This window comes from Anopheles moucheti, chromosome 2, assembly GCF_943734755.1.
Source record: "Anopheles moucheti chromosome 2, idAnoMoucSN_F20_07, whole genome shotgun sequence".
Taxonomy (NCBI): domain Eukaryota; kingdom Metazoa; phylum Arthropoda; class Insecta; order Diptera; family Culicidae; genus Anopheles; species Anopheles moucheti.
This window is the reverse complement of record NC_069140.1, coordinates 20,888,968-20,907,834: the sequence shown is the minus strand read 5'-3', so window position 1 is coordinate 20,907,834 and position 18,867 is coordinate 20,888,968. Positions and strand designations below refer to the sequence as shown.

General features: G+C 47.1%; 1 protein-coding gene across 1 annotated transcript; it reads right to left on the bottom strand.

Annotated features, from left to right (window-relative positions):
* Positions 1–86: 86 nt before the first annotated feature.
* Positions 87–18,399, bottom strand: LOC128298178 (myogenic-determination protein). The gene is made up of 5 exons (XM_053033920.1): positions 17,827–18,399; positions 15,210–15,332; positions 15,050–15,130; positions 1,107–1,185; positions 87–708 (listed from the first exon to the last, which is right to left on the bottom strand). Exons 1-5 carry the CDS (start codon positions 18,397–18,399, stop codon positions 287–289), a joined length of 1,278 nt encoding a protein of 425 aa, XP_052889880.1. The 3' UTR covers positions 87–286.
* Between the last annotated feature and the right edge of the window lie 468 nt (positions 18,400–18,867).

The following is an 18,867-nucleotide window of genomic DNA, read 5'->3' as shown; positions in this document are numbered from 1 at the left end:
TAAAGTCATCATCTCTTCTAGACATCCACGCGCGTATGAACGGTTATGATTTATTCGTTGCCTAATTTAATTTGCTTCACGGCGCATACTTAGCCTTACGATGCTTAAGGATTGTTACACTAATAATACCTCTTTCATTTATACCTTACCGATACGTGGACGCCAACACGCGTAGTACGCTTTCCGGCACCGACCATTGTTACGGTGTGTCTACGCGTACAATTGGCTTAAGCCACTATGTACAACTTATTAAAGATTTTTGCATCGCTGTACCAGCCCCAACCCGCTATGGGAGCGAAACGGATGTCGTCGGTGGTGCCACGGTTCGGTTGGCTCCCACGGTACCATGCTGATGGTGCGCCGGTGACATAGGCGAGGAGGAAACCGAAGAAACGGACGACGACGATGATGAGGACGATGAGGAGGATGAAGCGGACGATGTTGATGCTGGAGAGGGCAAACAGAACGTACTGCTGCCGTACAGTAGCGTGTGGTGTTGATGCTGGTGTAGTTGCGCACCATTGCTGCCGGAAGCTGTGCCACCGTTCAGGATGGCAATGTTCGCTGGTGGTGTGTGTGCGGTCTGGGCGGTTGGTTGGGGCAACAGTTGGGATGACTGTGGCGCGTTGCTGATACTCTGCACAATCAGGTTCAGACAATCCAGACTGGAACCGCTAATGGATGCGGAAGTGGATGTTTGATTGTACCCTAGGGGAGAGGGGGAGGGGGGAAAGACACGTTAGAAAAACATCGCGTACAGTGTGTCCTTTTACGTTCCGACAATACTACGCATGAAGGACACACAAATTGCAGCGTGGTATTGCTTAAATTTAGAAAGCCGTTTTCCATCTGGTACGACTATTTGCGACGCCGCATTTGGTCAAGGGATGATAAATCAACGGGTCCCGGTACCGGTTGAATGCATAATTTTCTAATTTGCCGACGTGGTTGGATGTCCGCACCCGGCATACTTCTTCGCTTGTCCGAGCTGAGTGGCCTTTTCCGCCGCATGTCTATGCAAAGAGAGCGTGTGGCAGAAATTCCACTCACACACAGACACACAGTTCAGTGGCCATTTTCCCGTGGAGGTTTTCCGCTAATCCTACCTGTCAGGGGTGAGTACCGGTCGTTGTCCTTTCCCAGTTGTCCTAAGCGTTCGCGCAGGTAACTGTTGGAGCAGCAGTTCTGTAGAAAGGAGTGAACAAAATGAAAATGAAAATCTTTAATGCCAATACCAACAGCCCACTTTCTCGTGACCATCCAAAGCCATGCGTGTGTCATTCGGCTTCGAAAGTCAGAAGACCCACAGCTAAATGAGCTTGTAGACATGCTGATAATTTGTCCGCTCGCCGTTTTACCGCTCACCGTGCTTCATCGTGCTAGTCAATGCATTATTCGGAATTTGATTCACGGATAACCATCCAGTCCGACGCCGCGACACCAAACGGTGGAGGAACCGTTCCCGTCTACGGGACGGTGTCCTGTGCGTTGCTGTTGCGTGGCTTCCGTAAATATGTGTGAACCCGAAAATAGATTCCACGTAACCGGCGCGCAACACGCGTCTCTGCCACCCCCTTTAAAGCGTTGCGCGAGGCGTTCCAAAACAACGACGAGCGCGCACGCACGAACAAACTGACATTTGTGATGCCTAATTTAGTGTAAGTTATACTGGCGAGATACAGGCGTTTTATACACGTCTCCTTTCACGTTCACCTTTTACCGAACGAAATCCCTCCGCCGGTTACGGTGGGGTGCGTACGGTGAACACCACACAATCCACACAATCACATCCGCAACACACAGGGGCCGCGTGTTTTACGACGATTCTATAACGTCAATTAAAAAAGATGACATTCGGCAATAAAATAAAATGAAGTCGTCGCCATATCTGTGAAACCGAACCGGGAGAGAACCGATCGGGGAACCCCCGGGTACGATCTCACGATCACTCCGCGCCAGCAGTGGATGTGACACAAAAGGTATATATTACGCTGTCTCCCCCGAACGACGGACGGCGAATGGCCGAAGGGTAGGGTGTGCATAAGCCTGGGAAGGATGGAAAGGGGAATTTCTTATGTTTTGGGTGTGTGCCATTTAACTCTACAAAAACATCAAACGATACTAGTGCTGGCCCGCTAACGGTGGTCGATGATGTTTTTGGCGGTGGCAGGGAGTATAAAACCCCGAGGAGCCGAAAGATTGAGCTATGGCACGATACGCGACAATTTACAAACTACTGATCCGGAGAGGGAGAAACGGCGCGTTCTATTTTTGTGCATCCGCGAGGCCATCCGTCGCGGCGATCTTCAGCGCCCGCGGTCACCAACAGTGATCAACGATCACGAGCGCGCCGCGCATGAAACGGTGAAGCTCACAGGGCTACGCAGATCGACCAATTGATAGCGGGTTGACGGGTTGGGTTTTGCGAATCGGGATTGTTTTTTTTTCTTTTTGGGTACAAAAAATGATTCGTTCGGTCCGACGAATGCGAACAATAATTGCAAATGATGGCGACGATTGCAAATGATAGCCGACTCCCCCCCCTGCACCATGGGAATTGGGCACCGCAACCGTTCCGGGGTTCGCGTTTAATTGCACTGCTGTAAGGATTCCCCACGGTCGTTCACATTCTCTGCCGCGCATAACACCGGTGGCATTTACGATGCAATTACTTTGCAGAGCCCGAGAACCCGTGGGGGTTTCTCGGTGCGTTCCCTATGCGGTGGCCGACGAGAGTGCGTACGAAAATTGTCAGCATGAAATGAACGATTTATGTGTGGAATTCGTCATTTAGAGAAGCGATTGGGCGAGGTGGGGGCTAAGGAACCAGGAAACAATAGCCTTCATCCCCCCCCCCCCCGGGGGGGTTGAAATGATGATGCGGACGAATGTATTGCTAAATGAGTGTGAATTGAATTCCCGCTTGATGCCAGAGACTGTTGGGTAAGTCATTTGTTTTGTATGAACTTGAGTTAGGCGAGTTTCGTTCTTTGCGAAGAACTGAACGAACGGTACAGCTCTGTCGTTCTTTTGTCACTCATATAAAATTGTGTCTCTCATGCTTTATCTCGTTCAAAATAGTTCGATTAACCTGCCGTTACGACGGGTAGTTCACTCTCCTACCGTTTAGCTGGACGCTCCACCTACGTTACATTCCGCTCGACTTGCGTTATATGTCGTTCAACTTGCGTTACGAGCAGTTCAAACTGCGTTATAAACCGTTCAAACTGCTTCACAGCTCGTTTAATTACTTTTACATTTACGGTATAATTCACCCGAGCTTGTTCAACCTACTATTCAGGCAATTCGCGAACTTCAGACAGTAGCATAATTTAACGTACGAAGTTCGTTCATCTAGTGGTAGTCGATATCTAGTGCCATATCTAGTGTCGATACCCGTTCGAAGCAGTTGTCGCAATCGGCTTCACGGTGATTGCACTGTTGAGTGGACAGTTTTGAAACGGCACTTTGTCTCAAGATCTCAAGAGGGGTTGACCGTGCGTCTTTTGAATATTGAAGTGAATCATCTTCACTCCACTCCAGTGAATATACTGTGCATCTATCCTCAGGCCGCAGGTGATAAGTACAGACAGTCTCCGAGATACGCTATTATAGTAGACCGCTATAACCTAGGAAAAATCCGCGTATCGCGAACTTCCGCGTAACTCGAATCCTGGTAAAATTTCGTTTATGATAAAGTCACACAGTCGACTTCCTTTTCCGCACGTAATTTATTCAGCAAATCAGGTGCTTTTTAGCAAGAATACATTAAAATAAGTTAAATACAGGCAGTCCCCGAGATATGCGGATGCTCTTATATGCGGATTCGGAGATACGCGGTTTTTGGAAATTTGACAGCTGAGCTAGTTTATAGCACACAATTTAAGCAAAATGGTGAAAAATTGGTCGAAAAAATCTTTTATGTCACATAAAACATTTGTTTTTAAATTATTTTAATGTATCCTTTCTAAAAATTGACTGATCCGTTGCATAAATCAAATGCAGAGAAGGAAGTCGACTCTGTGACTTTGAGGTATAAACGAAATTGCACCAGAATTCGACTTACGCGGATTTTTCCCGGGTTATAGCGGTCCACTATAATAGCGTATCTCGGGGACTGCCTGTACATATGTTTTGTATGACGAAAAAGTTATTTTCGACCAAATTTTCACCTTTTTGCTTAGATTTTGTGCTATAAACTAACTCAGCTGTTAAATTTCCAAAAACCGCCTATCTCCGAATCCGCGTGCCAGAGGAACCGCGTATCTCGTGGACTGCCTGTACTTTAGCATTGAAGATTAAATTTTCACGTAAAAGTGCGCACTGAAGCACACGGCTTACACTGTAATATAGCGAACCCCCTCGATAGCTTCACAGCGCGATCGGTTGTCGGTCGAATTTTACACGCATCCTTGTTTATGTTGATGTACGAGTACCAATTGTGGCCCGCCGCGTTACACGGTTCGCATCCGTTTTGGGAATTGCCCGAAAAGGTCCCAGCTCTACCGGAGCAGCTCTCACGTCCGGTAGCGAACGTCCCGGTTGACGCGTTATCGTAATGTGACCTAGCAACACATCCCGTCCCGTCGCCACGCTACTTTCAAGGGCACTCCACCGGTGGCAACTAATTCCTTCGGCGGGCATAAACAACACCACCCCGCGTACGGTGGCCTACCCGTCCCCACGCACCCGGTCGAGCGTACCATTCTTGACGAATCGAATGCCGTGGATGACACAGTTTTACACCGTCGCAATAGGCGGCAATATGTAATCTGTGCGTTTTGAAACCGATACGGTTCGATGGCGTCACGGAGAGGTTTTTTTTTCTCCTCCTTCCTTTCGTTTTTCGGTTGAAGATCGTGCGTGCGCGCCTGTGTGTAACGCAGCAGCAGCAGACATGCCCGGTGTTTTGTTGTGGGAGGCGTGCGCAAAAGCGGGACGAAGGAAGCGGACGAGAAGATGGAAAAGGTTAAAGCGAAGGGAAATAAGAACACCCGAAGAAGTGTCGACTATAATACGGACCACTTAGCGTAAGATTTAGGATGGCATTTAGAGTCACATATTACAAAATCATGTATCCGTTAGACAGTCAGCTATTTGTATCGTAGTCCTGGTGCCCACTCCGCGCCCCTGCACTGTCCCTTGTGCGCATGTGGACCGAATTGTGGAGGGTTCCAACAATTCCAACCTCGCGTCGCGTCGCGTTTAAGCGCAAAGAGCTGTAAGTGCCCCTGATTACCCCCTTGCAGGGCGCCGAGGGTATTGCCGCTCATCGCCCTTAAGGTGACAAACTATCGATCCGAACCTAGCGTGAAGCAGTTAACCGTGTCTCGTTTGGGTAAGTGGGTTTTTGCTACTCGTTTCCAGCGCCTTCCAGTGCTGGCGAGCCTTGGAGAAGAGCAACAACAAAAAAACACGGGATTGGCCACGGGAATGGTGCCTCCCTTACAGATGCACGATCCAACGTCACTTTCGGGACAGAAGACTTACGATGATCTCGCGTTCGTACAAACGCGAGGTATCATTTTTCATACTCTTTTTTTTCTTGTTGTTTTCGTTGGTCCCTGGGACGCTTTATGGGACCTCGGGGGATTGGGCGTCTACTATCGTGATGGCGTGGCGGAATTCATAAACTTTCACTCACCGTGACAGATTCAAAACATTCCCGGCGCACCGGCGTTTTGGGATTACAGGGGGCGGCGTTAGACACACTCTTTTCCCCCGTTTAATCCAGGAGGAAATATTAAAAAATAATTTATCGAGAAATTATGGTTATGGTGTTTTCACCCGGCCATAATACGGGCAAGAATGTCGGGGTCGGTACGGGAACGGTACGGCATTAGTTCGGTGTTTCTGCTGAGCAACATCGAAATAAACACACACACACACAGAGCGATGGGGACATTTAAAAATAAGCAGTCTTAACGTCTTAATACTTTATTTACTCGAGATTGAGCCGTGGTGTCGCGGGACCGGTGCGTGCCGGTATTGAAAAATGTCATCTTCGCAGCTGAGTTGCTGCTCCACGGCCAAAAACCACCCCACCCACCATTGCCGTTCGAACATGTTCTTTTGTTTTGCTTCGACACACACACACTCCGAAAGGAAACAAATGGTCACAAAGAATCTATTTGTTGGTTCTAGCCCCGTATGCTGGTGTGACGATCACGTGCTCTAGAGGGAGGAGAGTAGAGGGGTTTTCTTTTTGTTTTAATGTCAGTTAGAAACTTTTCCAGAGTTGAGCAAAAAAAAAACACACACAATGATGGCCACAAACATTGGGGCGCGACAAACTACTAGCGGCATGCGTGTTGCGTCCGAGCGAAAACCGCGCAATCAAACGCCGCACGATCAAGCTCAACGATCAACGTGCTCAAAGGAGGCATGAAGATCGCGGGTGTGTGATGTGAAATTTATTGCACAGAAAAATTATTTGCCCGCACTGTGTGTGTTTTGCCGAAGCTGACAGATCGGTCGTAAAGTATAGCGTCCACTGTTGCCACCGTTGCCACCGAAAAAGCAAAAAAAAGCGAAAAACGGACGCACACACGCGAACAAAAAAAAAGGATGCACGGACCGCACACATGAAACATCAGGGAGCATTAGGATGGGAGGGAATTAAAAGTGAAGAGCTAAAAAAAAAACAGGACAAAATGACTGTTCTACGATTGTTGGCCATAAACTTACCCCCATCCCCTTGGTGCGGGACGGGAAGGATTTTTCTTCACGCGGGTGGATTAAACACAATGTGACTCACGGAAAGATATGAACCGCATGGTCACGCGGATAAAAAACCCCCCTTCCCCCTTTTCTCCTCCTCCTTCCCACCCCGTGGTGCGTGTTCATAAAACGCGTTCCAAAGTTGCCTCGTGCAAAGTGGGATTTCGGCGCGTATGATATATGGTACGCGCAGTGACAGAGATCCTCTCACAGTGACGAAAGATCAAACATGCTCCCATTTGCCCAAAACCGAATGATTAATCTCGCTTAATTGGCTCATAATTTGTTAATCATGCACCCGCCGGGTGCTTTGGTGATTCCCCCGTTGATAGCCCCCCCGGGACAGGTCCTGAAGGTGTCGAACAGGACAGGATTTGGTGAAATTGTTTGAACAGCGCCAAAGAGTGCTGCTTTTTACTGCCGTTGTTTGCCGTTTGCTTTATGTCAAAGGACTTATCGCTTTGTGGTACCGCAAGTTTGCACCGACGGCCACCATCCTGCCAAACGTGACACATTTGCGGTCATCAATCGGTAGGATAAGTCTGGCTGACGGGTACCGGTGCGCCACATCAATCCCGTCCACCCGTCCACCAAGTCTACCACGTCCGGCATGTGCTCCAACATGATGGAGCATCCAATGAATTTGGGGATGGAATTTTAATTTCCTCTGCGCGGTATAAAATTTCAAACACCCTGTGGCCCGTCCAGACAGGGTGCTCCAGATTAGAGAAATAAAATTAGACGATTAGTTCTTCGTCACGAGGGCCGAACGGTAATGCGGGTTGTTGTGGAATGCTGTAATGAAATCATTAACATTGCGCGCTGCAGCAATTAGCCATTTAGCCCATCGCAATGCCACAGCCGCCAATTTGCGTGACCCTTTAGATTGGTCCCTCTTGATTAGTGGCCAGTGTGAATGTACCGAAAATTCCGACTCACTACACCCATTGCGCCATTAGGCCGACGGACGATACATTCGTCCCGAACACGGACAGGAAAGGTAACTGCCGACCGGTAAACATCTTAATTTAACTACCATTCGCGATCCCAGCGTTCCATGGTTGGGAGTGGGTGGATATTGGTTTGACCAAAATCGGTTTGCCATGCCCCCGGTAACATCAAGCGATATATCCTGTACGAATCAAACGCCCCACTCACGTGTACAGAGTGTGGGGCGTGTTCCACAGTTTGGCGGGCGTGCTCTGACAACATCAGACCGACCGGGAGCTGTCAGATAAGAGGGCACCGCTGAAAGGGTGTCGCGTTTTGCATGAGCTGCATCGCGCGCCCTTTGATATCGAGAACCCGCTGTGGCACGGAAGGCTAATTAATTGCACTTAGTGTAGGGCTAATTCACTAATTAATCAAAGCCCTGACGCAAAAGCAAACCGAAAACCATCGGAACTGTGACGGGTGGTGGGAATGCGCGTTGGTATGAGGGTTCCTTCTCTTCCACTGCCTCCCCTTTTTGCTGCACGCGTATCCACATTCATTCAGTAGTGTGGGCTTCCTTGCTCCCGTAGTTGCCGTTCGGCTGCGGATTCCGCTCAACCTTAATGAACTTTAACACCTCAGATCTCTGATCCACTCGGGCAGGAAAAAGCGCCCTTCCCATTCGCTTTTCATGCGACCGTTCCGCGAAGAAAAATCTGCCGGTACGCGGTGCCGGCACAATTAGCACATACTCATTAGCTTGGGCAGAGCGGTCTGCTGAGCTAGTGGAGTTTTAATTAATCCCAGCTGAGTCAGGCGACTTAAGCGCGGCAGTCACTGTTCGGTTGACGCTGTCCCACTACGACACGCTCGTCCGCTTCCGATGGCTGTAGACGAAATGTGTGATTACATGAGAAATTACTATCATTCCTCCGCAGCTAAAAATAGTAAACCCCGTCGTAATGGCAAAGGATTACGCGTTTGGATCAACACAATTGTGTGACCGGTACGCAAACACAGCCTGGCGTGGATGGCGTCAATGTATAGCTTTCCACCGAAACGCAAGCCAAAAACTTTATTTTTCTCAAGAACAATGCGGCTAGAACTTGCCCATTCGATAGGAAATGTGTGCATATTGATTGGGTTGAAAGAGAAGGCAACTAAACCAAACTCCAAAGCTCAGTAATCTCTTTTAATTGAGCGTATCAGCTGGGTTACGCCTGCGCTTGTAAGCAAATGGACTTGAATTAACGCTCAAGAAGCTAACCGATTAAACGGTGTCTTCTCGCATGTCACTTGCTTTTACTCAGGGAGGGGACTCAAGATGTGGTCAAGATTAATTTGCCTCATCATGGAAAAGCCAAACAACCGATTTAAAACACCGAAGCGTTCCACCGTTCGCGTTCGCCGATGATGCTCACCGTTTGGGGCTAGAATTGTTTCGGTAAAATGAAAGATGACCGTGTACCGAGGGGGGAGAATCCGACCGAGGTCGCCGAGGATCGCTGGGCCGATTTGTTTCCCGTGTCCGTGTTTCCTGCGTGGAGCGTGATGCAAAACCCTGTGGTGGACGAGACAGCCCGGCAGCGGGTTAATGAATGAACGCTGGGAATGTCGGCCGAAAACATGCAATGCAAAACAGCTTTTTTCCGCCCGAAACCGTTGCTTTGATATGGTGGTTTATTTTCCTTCGCCCCACTGTTGTTTCGATGCCGAGGACGCCAGACACTTGTAACGCGGGTCGTGCGATCACTGCCGGCGTGACAGTTGTAACAAACGCCTGACCACTTTTCATCCCTCGGGCCCGCGTGACCAGCAGGTACGGGAAAAGCATATCGGCGATGGGAAAATGGTCGTGACGGCAAACGGCAAACCGGTTGACCTTGGGTGGAATTTGTCAACATGCGGTACCGTATCCGGCCCGAACACCGATCGAACCGCCAGCGATCGACGGTGTGCGTTGGTATGTGTCAGGGTTTCCACCCCGTCTGGTCGACACAAAATAAAAAAAACAACAACCCCCGTTACACAGCAAGAATGCGCAGATTCACATACCACCGGTGACAGGGCGGTCGGTAAAGAATTACGATAGTTGGTTTTTATCAACCAACACCCGTCGCCGCCGCCACCATTAGGGCTGATGATCCCGCGCGCCGGTAGCCGTGAGCAGTGAAACCACTAATAGAAACTGCCAGTGTCAGAAAGATCGCGCAAACCAGTACATGATCGTTTGTGAAGTGCAGATATGCAAGGGAATGTGTAAAGCTGTTTGTAATTAACGCGTAAACACCGATCAGGGAGGGCGCTATTAACTTCAAACACAATACTAATATACGATGCTCAGAAGAGTGAATGACGACTTTAAGTTGGGAATCGCATTTAATTATGACCACACAGGCAAAACCGGTCCGTTTTACGTACACTTTGAGAAGCATCAGACGCGGACGGGTTTCAGTAAAGGAAATTCACATGGAATGCAAGACAAGTTTCCATTTGGTTTTTGAAAAAAAAGACTACTGATGCTGTAGTAATTTTGTAGTGTAAGAAGTTTAGAGTGTATTGTTTAGAATATTTTTTGATCGATGACAGCATTTGGAAAATTGGGAAAAATTATGCTAACTTTATAAAAACAACGTCGCGAAAAGAGTTTGATCAAACACGTGGAAAATCACCTCAGCAGCAGGTGCTGATAAAGGCTCAGTGGCTTATGATGGATCAGGGGCTACCGTTCTTCATCGACAAGCACAAATTTTATATTACGAGGAAAGCAAGGTAAGCAAATCGTTCAAAGTTTGCCAAAAAATACATGATTTAGCCAACGATTTGCAGTGCATGCGCTTAGACAAAGTATCGTTACTGCCGGGACAGTAAACGGGGGGATCCATCTCAAGGATCTTCTGGCCAGCCACTGTTTCATTTCTTTCCTGCAGTGATACGAAACCGAAGTTGCTCACTTTCGTACCCCAGGAACTAGAATCGAAAAATGATTGGCGCTTATAAAGCCGACACTACGGAAGCATTCCAAAGAGGTCAAATCTTACGCAGGCTTGAAGAAAAAGTCAGTGTAAGTAAAAGGAAACTGCAGCTGATGTTGTACTAATACCTGCTCTATGGTGTTAAACGCAAGGTGCAAGCGTACGGGTATGGTATGGGTGATAAGTTTAGTAAATTTTCTAAAAGCTTCTTAAGGCGTTTAACTTCAATATCGGAAAGTTTAAAAAGGATCGGTCAACTAGCTAATTTCATAACAGTGTCTTATCTGTGATGTAATTTGCTGTGGAACACGTGTTAATATGAGCGGAATTTCGCAGCGGTAGACTAGTTGTTTCTTGATTTAATAAACCTTTGTTTGGCAGTCTCGAACTAGCAGATCCCAGTGATCGTCCTCTGCAGACACAGAATGTGAATAATTGTAGCCATGTGTCCTATATAATTGTGGAACAGGCAACAATATTGTTTTGTTATAAATCCATCATTTAGTAATCTTACTTAAACTCGTGTCCTTTTCTATAAACCGCCTAAAAACGAATGTCAAAATTTTAGTCTATTGAACCTCGGATGCTGCTGTGGCACACCATCATCGAGTTTTCTTTGGCTTTATGTATGTTCATAGCGAAATAATTAGTCCTGACTATAGGCGAGAGCGGTACAGGTAGGATGACAGTGAAGGATGGCATTGTATCGCTAAATCAGCATGCCAAGCCTTGGCCCAGCAGCCAAGAATAAGTAGTTTTTAATTAGTTATTCGCATAACGAGCAAATCTCTAGGCTATGAAAAAATGAAAAGATGAAGAAAAAATGAAAAATGTTCAGATGCTGCTCAGAACAGTACGACCACAGGATAATGGCTGAGTTGCTGGTCGTATGCATGTCTTAAAAGCTGATAAAGCATTATGAATCAATGACACGCGGCAGATCACTAAACGAATTTTAGGGATGCATGTAATACAATATTAAAAATGTGAATAATTCGGTTGATTCTGGAAATAAAACAAATATCTGAAAGATAGTTTAACATATTCGATTCGTACGCTTGGTTTATATGTTATCAACGTTTGGCGTTATTCGAACGTTATTCCAAGAACTCGAATGGCACAACCTTCCGTACTTTAACTTTCGTCCTAATCCCATCTTTTCCCATGGGTACATTAATTCTTACATTCAAAGTAAGGTTTTTTAATCGATAAATTACTCTTGATCTTACTTTTTTTCGAATGTTCCTTCACTGAGAGACGTTTACCTCTTCAGGAAAATTCAACTGAGCTCAAAAAAACAAGTAAAAATTCTGTTTACTCTCAACACAATTACACTATGTTTAACATCGTTTGCAACTCTTACAAACATGTAGATTTTCCACTCTTTGCGATATCTTATAAAACTTGTACCCGTAAGCAGAAACACCTTGTTGCACATTGCTGGTTTGGCACGCCACAGGCGACACGCACAAGCACAGACCCAAGAACCCAGATCATTACAGGCACGCCGAAATGGAAAGCAACCATAATAAAACCAACAGCACGGCAATGGCGCAGGTCTGGAAAGGCGGATTTCCTTAACGTGTTCGGGGAAAATCGGCGACAAACGAGACCCGTATGTTAGATTACGTGCGCTAACCGTATTTCATAGCGCAGAAAATATGCCGAGCTCAGGCACTGGCTCAGGCCGAAGGCGGTGGGGACAAAAAAACAATATTAAGAACACAACTTTCTTGGTTGGGGAAAAATAAAAACGAAGGAGATTAAGAGAGCGGTTTACCGTCCGGCATTTACACAGCCTCCTAGCCCGTTCCCGTTTAAGCCCTCCTAGTGACAGTTTTCATCATTCCGTAACTTTACGACCGTTTCGGACTGAAGAGTGGAAGATTAAACGAACGATGAGAGAAAAAGCCGGGCCGGTCGGTTTATCCAACAGATGCGCATCGCGTACAGCAGCAAAACGTCTTTAGCTCGGGATGATCCGGCACCCGGAGGGCAATGGTCGTGTCTTTCGGCTTCGAACGCGCGATGGACGGCAAAGCACGGCTGGAAAGCACGCACGCGCACGCACCGCGGAACCGGGGGAGCCGCTCCCGGAGCACGGTGAAGACAAATTTATCGAAACATGCAATTAAATCTCATTAAAAACGATGTACTGGCTGAAAAGCTGCGCCACTGCGTCATTTCACCAAAATGTCTCCTCAGCGAGATTTGCGGATTCAGCCGCTTTTGCTTTTCATTTGCTCTGCTTTTTTTTTGTTTGTTTGTTGGTTTATTGCGCACGGGAGTGCAGGTTCCAAATTTAACCCAACGGCGTTGGAAGGCATCAAGTAGGGTGATGCTCTGCCAGACCGGGCTCCATGCGAATCGTACCATCGTTTGGCTTTTTTTTTTAATCGTTCCTCGGTATTTTTATTGCGTGCCTTTCAAAATGCACAGTAATCAATGGTTGGCCACAGCGGAAACCTTCCTAAACGATGTTCTCGATCATGCAGCGCTCGGTGTGTGCGCGATATATCGCTTCTTAATTGTGATCGATCGTTTCCGTTTTCGTGCGATCCGGTGTACGAAACGCCCGGCACGAGCCAGCGGATACACGACTGGCAAGAATAAAGTTATCGAGCCGTGTAACGATCCGCGCTGCGACACGTCCGTGTACTGTCAAGCCAGTCGGAGCAACCGGCCGACGGACCCCTCGGATCCAAGACCAAGACCGATCCCTGTCACGGATCGTGCGACAGCGACGTGTGCGGTTTGTTTGCTCAAGTCCGCGCCGGGTTACACGGATATAACCCCGTGATATGCTGTGGAGAACAGCGCCAGTACACAGGGGTTAGATTCCGCGGGAGTTCGTCAGAATGCAACCCGGGAGGCCGACAGGAGGACGGTGACAGTGACACAGTGTAGCAATAGTGCCGAAGCAGGCGGATAGACCACACGGCACTGCATCGTCCCATCATCCCAGCGACCCTTTTTCCAACCCTGGCGGTTCTGGCGGAGGTGACCGGCCTGGTACTGTCACGTGTTCGTGTGCGCTTCCTGACGGTTACACCGCCCCAGCAAATATCGGGGGCTCCGATAATAATATCTTCTTCAGCGGGCGAGAAGCTAATTGTACTGCTACCGTGGCTGACATTTGTCGTGACAGTTTGACATATTATGACTAGGGAGGAAATAAATGAATGGACATTTTTCTTCGCCGACCTACACCGCATGGCGGATCGCTTGCTGGTGGGTGCGTATGCGAAGAATATGCTGTCCAAATTGTTCAAATCCCAATATTTGTGATCAGTAATAACGCGAGCAGCGCAAACTGTACACAATTGCATTGAAATTGCTGCCCCCGTAGTTGCACCGATGACTCTCCGCGCTCCTCAGATGTGAGTGCCTCGCAAGGGTCTTCGCCCTACGTTTCCCCGATTTCCCCTCACTCGAACGTTGAAGATGGAACTAATTATGTTTTCAACGCCGGATCTTCGCACCGTAACTGACAGTGTCATGAACTGCGGGTTGCACCAAAGGTGATCACACACGGCGGTACCGTAGAGTTCCGCGTCTGTGGTTAGTACGGTATGGCGTTGTTTTGCAACAAAAAAAAAGCACACGCTCAAGAATTTCACACATCCCACCACCTACCGGATGGATCGTGTCTGCCAACGTGAAAAACATTAATCTTCCAGCATGGTGTGGCGTGCATGGAATGGAGCTCCTTTCGACCCCGAACGGCGGTACAATCTGTGACGGTCGTTTTGCACCGACGGGGTACGCGCTTTGGGCATTCTATCGCACAACCCGATACAAAGTGAACATGAACTGGTTCGGTACGGAAGGCCACACGCACCAAACACCGAGAAACGATTAATGAAATCGGTAGTCCGTTTCGGCAGTGTCATAAATCTTTTGCCGGTTCACTTGTCGCCGAACCAGTGCGGTGGAAGAAAAGAAATTTGCAACCCGAGGCGAAATGGCAAACACGCTTCGACCGAACCACGACCACGGGGGTGCTGTGGGTGCAATGCGCACCGGGATGATCATCACCATCCGATCCGGGTGTGGTCGTGAAATGGAAAACCCGTATCGTATCACTTTGTACGCTGCAACGAACCCAACGCGAAATCGCACGTCAGTCACTGCAGCCAGATGGCAATCAGTATGTTTATCAACAAACAATTAAATCACGATAAATTTTCAAACCAAAATCCCCACAATACCGTTGTGGCCGGGATTGTGCCGGGGTTCGAGTGCTGCCGGCTGGAAAAAAGGACGCAACAAGTGCCGTCGCGAACAAGGTGCGAGCTGATCGGCAAACGAGCGTCCCAGCTGTGAAGTGATACGCGACAAACGCGCTTACGGGCGTTAATTAGTCAAAGCGACCCTGGTGTGGGATGCTGGGCGGCAATGGACCTCACACACAAACTTACCATATAGTCCTGGGGTGTTGAAAGAACCGCACCGCTACCGTTGGCAAGGATGTCCGTGGCTTGGTGCAGTGGTGGAGTCTCCTGCGTGGAAGGAATACGGAAACGGTGTTAGAGGGTTTAAGTGTGGCGCAATGCTGCACTAACTCCACTCGGGACTTACATCCAGCAGTGCCTGCAGACTGTCGATGTACTCGATGGCATTGCGCAGGATTTCCACCTTCGGGAGCCGCTGGTTGGGGTTTGTGCTGGTTCGTCGCTTTAATACTTCAAATGCTTCGTTTACCTGCAGTTGAAATTTATTCGCGGATGAGATAATATGTTTTATTAAACTTCTTTTAACATGGGAAATCATAAATTTTGAATTATAATTTAATATACGGCTACGGCGGATTTTTTTTTATCGCAAGAAAATATTCTTGAAGGGCGTCAACAAACAATAGAAGTATTGTAAGTTTAGAAACGATAATCATTTTTTTCCAAAGCAATACAATAACATACGACAAATGGCACCTTACATACAATACAAGAAAGCATTTAGGAAAATGTGAAAAAAAACGTTAGAAAGGTAGCAAAAGGTTTAAAAAAGGCTTTCACACGTTTAAAAGTAATAGACAGTAGAGCGTAAAAAGAAATAAATATATAAACAGCAAAACGATCTGCTTGCACTTTTGATGGTTGTAATGAAGCCCATTTGAAATTAAACATGATCTCTTTTGTGCTAAAAATTAACAAAAAAAAATGTAGCTCGGGGCTATGAAGAAGTTAAAATTATAATTTGAGTTTTATTCTAAGAACTTCCTGTGTTTTATTTGATTAAGTGTAGCCTGATCGTTTTGCTTGATTTAAGATAAAGGAGAATGTACAATTGGTACCTAGCTATTATCAACAACATTACATTGCATAAATACTACTGCCAGTTGCAAATCGCCAGTTAATGGATTTGTAGTTTGTATTTTTGTTACATAGTATACTGGTTATTACAGATAGTTATGTTGTCATTATCTAAAATAATATTAAAGATAATATCTATCTAAATCTATCTAAATCTCGTTTAGGAAACCCATCAATCGCAACCCAATCTTATATATTATGGTATCATTTCGTGAGCACCGGTGGTACATTTGGTAGAAACGCTGGTCTCCACATACCTGGACCAGTCCAAAATTCCAACTAAACCCTTCTTGAGCTATCTACACAGATTTCCTGCTTAACAGCTGGGGTCTCACTTCAGACATGTATGGTGTAAACCTTTTATCTGGAGAAATCATTTAGACGTCGCCTGTTACATTTAGACTGTTTACTGACAGTGTGCATGAATCTCTGTACATGTTTCAGCGCTTGTCTACTATAGTAGGGTTTGGCAAAGCGCGACCCATCAATACCTTTTATCTGGTCAGATAACATATTCTAAAATATCTTACAAATACCAGATGATCTCTTCACCGGGTAACAACAATGTATGTGTGTGAATCATTCTTATGTTTTCTATGTTTTCCTTCGTAAAAAAAACACACAAATTATTTTAGTTACAACAAACGTTACGCTTACAACACAATATTACTGAGTACGATACGACGCACGGCATTTACATTTCACCTTTTATTTTTCAGTACGCGCTTGCTCGCCGTTACTACGTGTCCGCTCTCGTGGCTCAAACCCGAATGATCCTTTGGCACACGTTCCACGACCTCTCGATAAATCGCACTTACGCATTATTTGGTTTGGCGATTGGTTGGGCCATAACAATGTTGATTCCAGGCGAAGTTCAGAACGAATGCGGTAATGAAGACAGTTGAGTTCAAGAATTCTTCCACGCACAAATCTAAACCTAATGACCCTGTAATTTAACGACTATCGGCACCATGTCACCGGGCTTGACACAGGGCTTGAGGATGGCAGACTTTGGACAATAATGTCTAAATTCGACCAAACACAACTACGTCACATTCCGCAGATTTGCTAAGGTTTTTGAGCCAAGTAATTGATGGGGCGACCCGGTGACATGATGGTAACAGCGCCGGTCTTCACACGAACGGACCGGATCAATATCCCATCCGGACCAATCCTTCGTACGCAGAACTAACTATCCTTGCTTGCGAGCAAATAAAAGTCACCAGAAAGCTAGAAATGGTAGGCCTAAGACCTCTTGAGGTTGTTGTGGCGATAACGATAATATACAATAGTATTGAGAAAAGCACTGCGGACAACTTTCAATCATAATTTGAAAAGGGCTACATGTACCAGCAGAAATGTTTTACGATAATTTTATGATATTTTTATGTGATCTTTACATAGGATCTATATATGTGTCTAAAAACTCGTTTGGAATGTGTGGCCCGCAGCTTCACAACTGTTTCTACGACCTATTCGTAAATGGTATGCCGACCCCTTTAATGCATCACCATAAGTTCCTTCGACTTCTGATTGAGCTCCTGGATCCTAATCTTTCAATTAGGATTCTTCTTTGTTACAAACTCCAAAGGATCGTTGGTATGTCTGTGTGGAGATGTTTTTTTTTGTTTCGCTTGCTCAAAAGCTTATCAAAGATATGCACAGCCCGAAGATGGGACAGAGTTCCATAAAATTCACTAGACACATGAGCTAAAATTGAGCACAACCAATCCAAGAATCTTTGTATTTTAAAGCTCTAATTCAACATTTTTTTAACCCCAAAACAAATTGAATTTACATTTTTAAATGGGTAACTTTTGTTGCTGAAAGCACATTGTTGCACATTGTTGTACATGAAAGCACATTGGACAAAACTAGACACTAACCTTCCGCAACCGACGCCGTTCGCGAAGGGTTGCCGCTTTTCGGCGATCAACCGCCACACTCTTCTTTTTGCACGCCTTGCAGGCCCACGTTAGGCACGGCCGGTTCGGGCTGGCCATGCACCCAGCGGCCGGTGCCAGGACGTGCTCCTCCGAGCTGAGACTGTTGTCATCGTAGTCGGTTAGCTGCAGCTGTTTCTGTCGGATGTGAAGTTGCTGGATGTTGAGTTTCAACTTTTGCTCGGCACTGAGATCATGTAAGTAACCACCACCACCACCACCACCGACACTACCACCACCATTAGTAAGATTACAACTACCGCCACCACCCGCTACCACCATCCCACCCTGCAGGGTGTGAACACTTTTCTGCCCACCATGTAATGGCCCATTCACAGCACACGTTCCCGTACCGCCGTTCGCTTTACCGTGCATTACCGACGCCATCGCTGTTCCGGCACCGGGCGGCATCAGTTCGCCGAAGGCACGATGGTCCACCTCGTACCCTTGTTTGTAACCAGCCAGCTCGCTCTTAACCGCCGACTTCCGGCCAACGGTGCGATTAAACTTTGTCATCATAGGAAGAAAGAACCACTGGCTGCTGGCGTTTGCGACCGTTTGCTACCGATCAACGTATGCTCCTTTTTTTTCACCTTTCACTCCATTTGTTCACCCATTCGGGACTGGTTCAGGGTCAGAATTTTCGCTCAAGAAGGTTGAATTCTTTCAATATGAATACACACCGGAGCTGCCCGTATGCGCGCGCGAACCACTTGGTGGTGGTGCGGACAAAAACCGTCAATCACACGTACGCACCAGATGGGAGGGCCCGATACCTTCGCAGCGGAAAAGCACGATCGTACTGATCACCGGCGGGTACCACCGGAAAAGCGTGACACAACACTGGCAGACGCTATGCGTCGAGCTGCGTGTGCGCACACGGATTTGCATTACGCGCGCGTGAACGGGACGCCAAGCAGGGCACGTCGCTACGCGGAAAAGTGAGCAAAGTAGTGAAAATGTTCACGCGTACGGCACGATCAT

Excerpts from the sequence above, each read along its gene's own strand:
- LOC128298178 (XM_053033920.1), bottom strand. The coding sequence starts at position 18,399 with ATGACAAAGTTTAATCGCACCGTTGGCCGGAAGTCGGCGGTTAAGAGC. Across the intron at positions 15,333-17,826 it reads AACGGCGTCGGTTGCGGAAG|GTAAACGAAGCATTTGAAGT; the intron begins GTTAGTGTCTAG and ends TTTCAACTGCAG. Across the intron at positions 15,131-15,209 it reads GTCTGCAGGCACTGCTGGAT|GAGACTCCACCACTGCACCA; the intron begins GTAAGTCCCGAG and ends CCTTCCACGCAG.